General features: G+C 35.3%; 1 protein-coding gene across 1 annotated transcript; it reads left to right on the top strand.

Annotated features, from left to right (window-relative positions):
* Positions 1-1,168: 1,168 nt before the first annotated feature.
* On the top strand, positions 1,169-7,363 carry LOC102043339 (DDB1- and CUL4-associated factor 17-like; the record flags this gene model as incomplete). The annotated part of the gene is made up of 6 exons (XM_005431480.1): positions 1,169-1,327; positions 2,702-2,811; positions 3,207-3,294; positions 4,822-4,905; positions 6,273-6,428; positions 7,183-7,363. Coding segments are annotated over 6 exons (723 nt in total), but the record flags the coding sequence as incomplete, so codon positions are not given.

The raw sequence follows: 7,363 nt of genomic DNA on the forward strand, positions 1-7,363 counted from the left end.
ACAACATATAGTTTGTCTCTTGCACAGAATCTCCCATTTCTTATGTGTCACTCCAAAAAGCAAATGGGACACAGCCACTTTCCAGCTTAGGAAAGACTTCATTTCCATGGGCAGTGAACTAATTCCATTCAATCTAAATGGCTAAATTGACGGAAACATGAACAAAGGAAGAGGAGAGAAGCACTCCATAGACATAATATGTGATGTCATGTGACAGCACCATTGGCATTAGGATAATTATCTAGACGCAGTAGGAAAAGAACAAGTTAAAATTTGGATAAGACCTTTGGGTCCAGATAAGAACCTTGTTCTTCACTAATTCAGTTTAGGTTTTTATATCCTCCCTGTTTAAATTCTCTTCACGACTGCAGATTTTCTCCACATTCTGTCAGTTTTCTCCCTAGCTTTTCTCTGTACTGTTAAAAAGACCTGATCTTCAGTCTAAAATTGATTCAGTTATAGCAGCTGTAGAAATTACTTTAATTTAACTAGTTGGCAGAAGTTGTAAAGTTCATTTCATTAAAAATGCGTCTCATTTAGTAAAAAGAAGACTTGTACTAATGGCCTAGTACATCTCAGTAATTTATCCCAACTGAACTGAAAGGAAAACTAGATACCTTTTGCCATTAATTGCTAAAAATTCTATATTTTGATTGATTTTTATGAACTCAGCTACAGATTGCATTCATTGTGGTCCACGCTATTTTGTTGTATTACACAAAAAGAGAAAGCAGAATCTGAATATTCTATCTTCCTGCATTGAATTCTGTTATTTGAGGTTGCTGCTTGCTGTTTCCAGTTATTTATCACTGGTTTTCTCAAGAGAATAGTGACCATCTTGATATGGTCTTTGGTCTGTTCATGTGTGGATCCTTTCTCAATCAGATGAGCTGGAATAATTTTAATTATTTGCTGTGGCTTTGCTTGTAAGTCAAAGGTACTAGAAGAGTATTCAGCATCAAGATCTGAGGAGGGAGGGAAGAAGAGGGAACTTCAGATGTGAACCTGGGTGCTGGGTGAGGTAGCATAGCTGGCACTGGAAAACAGTTAATAGGCAATGTGTTTCCACCAATCCTCAAAAGTTCTGAAGAATTAGTAGCTTTATGGGAATTTAGAATTGTAAGCATCAATGGAATGATGACTGTTCTGCTACTAATGGTGTTAACATTACGGAATATTTGCAGATACCCCACCTTTGCTATTTGAAGCATCTTCTCTGGAGAATGCATTTCAAATTGGAGGTTACCCTTGGCATTATATCATCACACCGAACAAGAAAAAACATAAAGGAGTCTTCCATATTTGTTCTCTAAAAGACAATGCTTTGGTAATACATTCAGAAAGCAGCTTCTCTGAAATTAATGTGTATTATGTTTGTCTTCATCTCTTATTCTGAGTAGGTATAATACCTTTGTTTACCAGTGCAGTGCTTTCACTCCAGTATCAAATTAGCTATCCCATGGAGTCATGTGTAAAATGCTTTTTTCTGAATCAGTGCTGCTTTTCATATTTCCTTCATTCCAATACAACAGTGGTGCAGTCAGAGCTACACAGCACTGTATCATGACTTAAGTCTCATTACCTGTTTCCTTGCATGGTAACATCCTAATGCACTTCTGACTAGTCAGCCTACTAAATGCTGACTACAGAATTATTTTAAATTTTATAATATTGCAGAGTAAATGTCCTTACTGTTTGTAGTTTACCTTTGACTTGTAACTTTTTTCTCTCCCTAACAAAAGATTTGATTGCTCAGTTTAATCCCCTTCTGTCCCTATAAAGGTTTTATTAGTTAGTTTAATCTGTTCCTAATTATTTTTATGTACTATTCATCATATGAATACTATTTTTTGTGAGCTGTCCATCTCAGCTTTTATTTTGAATGTGGAATTGACCTGAAGATCATTCTGTATTTCAAGCAACTTCTGGGCCTGTTAAGAGTTTCTTGACTAAAAAGTCTTATCTGTAAATGTCCTTATCTCTTTTGCTTGCCTGATCAATTATTTTCCCTCCTTATTTTCAAAACTGATGTTCCACAATTGTAGCTGAAGATCAATTTTGATTCAAATAGACTTGCAATTGTTTCTCATCTGCTTTTTTTCCTATGTGGGTTCATATATTTGGCAATTGAATGATGGATGTCAGCTAAATTTAATAACAGAAAGCCACTGCCAAAATCCTGAGATTTGGACTGGCTTGCATGTGATTGCTGAAATCTCATGGTATTCCAGGCTTACATGCTCCACAAATAATTTGCACAAAGGAGGCTAAGCCTGAGGTTTGAAGCTCAAGTCAAACTCTGTGCTAATGTTTGTTGCATGTCTTTCCATTTGCCATGTCTTGGATACTCAAATAGCTGGAATTGTTGAAGTGTTTGCACAGTGTAGGTTAAATCTTCATTCTGCTTAGTTTCAGGAGAGATAGGACAATATATAGCTACGGTACAAGGTTATTGCTTATTGCATATTAAAAATCTCAAAACTACTTTATCTTGAATTTCTTGAGAATTGGAACTGAGTTTTTTTTATTACTGTTGTTGTTCGTTTTATTATTGTTCCACTGCCATCCTTTCTAGTCATGTTTAGGAGCAATACTTACAAACCTCCAGAGGTATATAGTGAGGAGCTCAGTATTTCCTCTTTAATTAGATCTGGGAAACTTTCAAAATACTAATATTCTAAATTTTCCTTTTCTTCTTCAGGCAAAAAATGGCATACAGGATATGAAATGCTGTTCACTTGAACCTGACTGGATATATTTCCATCCAGATATGTCAGGCAGAATAATCCACGTGGGACCAAATTTGATAAAGTATGAGCCTCTTTTACTCAAATCTTTTATTCATTAGGGAAGTTGCATAACTGCATAAATTTAGTAGTCTGACGATTTGCAGGCCCAAACACTCATCAGACTATAGAAACTGTAAAATCTATTAATTTGTCAGAATCAAACATTCTTCTAGAAACATCTGCAGATTTTGGTGTGATGAATATGAGCACTAGAGGCCACAGTTTACATTTTGGTATGAAAAATACTCAAGGACCACTGTATCAAAATTCCACTGATAAACATAAATTACCAAAATAACTAATTTCCATTTTATTTCTTTACATTGTTTTGATGTACTAGATAAAAAAATTCTATAGAAATGTTGTAGTAAGCAGATTAGAATACATTACTTACTTTGTAATTTGTTTCTTTTGTAGAGTCTTAAAGCTTAAGGAAGTTAAAAATCATGCAGATCAAATGGAGATTGCAGAAGATTTTACAATTGTAGCCAACAGAGAAAACTGTGTGAGTTTAGTGTCTGAGATCACAATGTGGGAGTTTCAGCTATAAAGAGGGGGTTTGCATATTTGAGTAATCACTGTGTTTTATGGGCTTTATCCAAGGTTTATTGAAAGACATGTTCTGTCTTCATTGGACTTCAAGCGGTATGAAAAGAATTTTGAAAACAATAACACTTTCAGGATAGATTTCTGAAACCTTCAGTCTTTTCTTTAGTTTTTAGTGTTCTTTAGGGTGTGCAGTGTAACAATGTATCATGGATATAAAACATACTTAAAAGATGGTGACAGATTTCCTTCAAATGAAGGTGCCACCAAGTGATAATCGTGTGCTTTTCTGGTGCTCAGGTAAGTTGATCATACAAATGCTAGAAAAGTTTCGAGTCTCTGATAAGTTAGGGGCAAGTCTTCATAAGACAACAAAGACACTACATTGCTTCCAAAAGTCCATTACTTTTCCTGGCCATGCATGCCTGTCATTCTCTTGTGCCAAATTTGACATTCATCTAACCCTTGGTGAGCCAAGTCAGTGCTCTAAAATAACAGAATAACCTGGCAGAAAAGGTGAGTACTTTCTGCTTGCTTGTTTTGCTGAACTGGAGCAGAACAGGACTGAGTCATCAATGGATCAGAAGGGTAGAACCAAGTGTGAGAGGATGATTTAAAACTAGTGGTAGAACTGAGCTCTTTAATCACTTCAGTTGTTTGATGAAGTCTTTTGTGATATAGAATCACAAAGACAATATAATGTCAAAAAGGTTAAAGAGCACACATGAAAATAATTCTAGGTAGTGCCTGGAACTGTCATTTTGATTCAGCAGACAAGGTTATGTCTTACCTAAAAGCAAGTTTTTGTAGTTTGAATACTGTAAAATGTGCAAATCTGTGATGCTAATTTTTAAGCTTTTGTGGGAAAAAAGGTTTGTGTATTAAAAATCTTCACAAACTCAAGAACAAAACCTGTATTGAATTCAAAAACTAAACGCCAGTTGCCATCTAATAACTTGCCATAGTGCTTTAAGAGAGTTGTGTAGGTAACTTCTGTTACAGTAAGAAGAAAGAAATATTAGTTCTAATCCTGCCTATGCTGTGCTTATTCATTTTGACTTCTATTAAGACACTGATAACCTATTTTTTAATATTTCTGGTGTTAATGAAGCCCAGTGGAAGCAGCCATGGTGGTTTAAGATGCTACTTCTCCCATCTTCTGGAAGTTTAGGAAAAAACAGTGGTGATTTAGCAGTCTTAATTCGCATTCCAGCATCTTGGTTCTAGTCACTTCTGTTCAAAAAATTATGGTAGCTGAGAACCTTTGCCACCTCTGTGGAACACCTCTGAATATGAGTAAACAGCAATAAAATCTCAGGTAAAATCCCCAAGTTCATGAACTCATAAAGAAAACAGCAGCACCAGGGCTATAGCTAATGAGTAAAACAAGGTCAGAAGGCAAAATGTATGGAACAGATACATTGTCAAATGGATAGAAACAACTTTGCTCCGAAGTCTAGAGACACTTTTTTATGTTTCTCCAAAGGTGAACAACAATGTTACTGTAACAGCTTCTGGTCGGGTGGTGAAGAAGCGTTTCACCTTGCTGGATGATGACCCAGAACAAGAGGTAACTGAAGTGAGAGCACTTCAGGGATTGTTTCAGTGTTTAGTTAGCCAGAAGCCCTTCTTGTTTCAAGGGCAGTGGGTGTAACCATTAGCTCTCTATATCCTTGAATTCTTTATTCCTCTTCTCTTTGTCTTCTTCCAATAGCTTCACATACTGTTTATCATCTTTTCTCCTTGGTCAGCATTTGAGCTTTGTGTTTTTTCTTTCCTTCAAGAACTGCTCTTATGCCTCACATTATCATAATTCCATGTGACTTCAATGGCACAGAAAAGATATGTTAATGTAACAAACCATTATTTTCTCCATTTAAATATCTACTTTGAACATTTCTTATAAAGCATTTTATGAAATGAAAGAAACTTTTTCTTTTCCTCTGCTTTAGGATTCTCTTGTCTTTTTTAAAGAATCTCCCAACTTTATTTTTCTCTCTCAGTTACTTTGACTGGAATGTAGGATAAGGTGTTGAGCACTTTTCCTTTATGTAACTGCTTCTTGAGATTGAAAACACCACTTGAGTCTTTAAAGGTTGTGAAAAATATTTTTTAGCTCTCTATCTAGAGCTGGATCTGTAATTGACATAAGTACAACAGGTAAAATTCATCAGTTTCTGGCAGTCACTTCTATTCTATTCTTTATTCTGAGGAAGTAGATTTTACTATGGTAAAAATACAGCACAGTCCAGTATAACCCTTAAGGGTCTGCAGTTTATTCACTTTTTCTTTTAACCATAATAAAATAATTGCACACTAATTTTTTTTTCCTGTTGTTATACTTGTGATTCCAGTAAATGTTTTTACATTATGGAAGAAAAGGACTGGCTTGAATTTAGAGTATGTCACAGCGAGATAAAGGCAATTAAGGTCATTCACAATCTTCATATTTTGGTATCAGTTCTTCACTGACCTATAATCTGTGGAGCAAGAGAGATCTGAACACAACATACAGATATTCATGGAATTACTCTAATGTACCCATTCCCTCAAAACCATTGATGGTTTAAAGCTACACTGTCTAATAACATTTCTGCTTCAAGAGCCTAAATATACTTCTTGGTCACTTTAGAAGTACTTGTTTTATATTTCTTATATGCTCCATATAAAATACATGTACTTGCACATTAGGATTTTTCAGAACATCACTTCCTTTTCTCCTACTTAAGGAATTTTGCTGAAATACCCTGACAACTCATGTTGGGAAAAATGCCTGTTGGGTATCGGGTTCCCGAAGTTTTCTTTTGGATGAGAAGACTTAAGAACTAGAATTTGTCCATACTACTTTCACATGAAGAAAAAATAGCTATGCAATTTAGGTAGAGGGGAATGTGAATTTGTGTTTGATTTGTAAACTTGAAGTTTGTTTTTCCTAAGACGTTCAAAATTGTGGACTATGAAGATGAATTGGATTTACTGTCCACTGTGGCAGTTACTCAGATAGGAGCTGATGGAAGAGCTCACCTTGACTTTCATTGCAATGAACATGGGATTCTGCTTAAGAGTATTCCATTAAAGGAGTCCTGGGATGTGGTGAGGAAAATTCTTGTCTTTTGTTCCCACTGTCTCTTCCCCATACTCATTCACATACCACTTCTGTTTAGATTTTAAGCAGGTATATAAGTAGCAAAGGGATGAGATTTGCATAAAATAACAATTACAACTCTAAAATTTTAAGTACTCCATCAGACAGTAGTTAATTTACCTGAAAATCTCCATTATTTGAAGTCATGATTGTGGGTGATTTTTTTGGTTGTTTTGTTTGGAGTTTTTTTGTTTGGGGAAAGGGTTGTCCTTAATGTATTTCTGAAGTATTTATCAACTTAAATACTCTGTGGCTAGTTACGTCAGACTAACTTCAACTTGTAAAGACTCTCCCTTGTTTAACTTGAAGTCCTCATGTATAAAATGAAGTACAGACCTCATTGTATATATATTTGGGAAGATAGAATGGGCTGTTCATCAGTCCAAATTTAGGTGGACATCCAGCTTAGATGGTCTGAAATGTTCAGCACTGTTACACCTCTTTTATCAGTGACTGCATAGGCAACTTGTGATCTTAAATCAGATGCTCTGAACTTAGATTCCTAAAATAGGGATGTGAGAAACCTCTCAAAAGTTATAAAATTCTGTCCTTTATCTGGAAGAGTAATCTCTGTGTATCCACACAAAATTTCTGCCTGATCATGGAGTTCAACAAATTTTTTGTTCCTTGTGGAAAATGATAGATATTAGCAAGTTGTGGAAATAGAGACTGCAACCTGAACTTTTTTTTTTCTCATTTCAGACTTACAGTCATGAAGTTTACTTTGACAAAGACCTCGTATTGCATATAGAACAGAAGCCTAATAGGAGATTCAGTTGTTATGTTTACCAAATGGTATGTGATACTGCAAGAGATGATGATCCTTAATGCTTTACAAAAAAACAGGAAGTGTTTAGTAAAAAAAGGAGGGAGAACTTTTGTA

The sequence above is a fragment of the Geospiza fortis genome, unplaced genomic scaffold, assembly GCF_000277835.1.
Source record: "Geospiza fortis unplaced genomic scaffold, GeoFor_1.0 C13963667, whole genome shotgun sequence".
Taxonomy (NCBI): Eukaryota; Metazoa; Chordata; class Aves; order Passeriformes; family Thraupidae; genus Geospiza; species Geospiza fortis.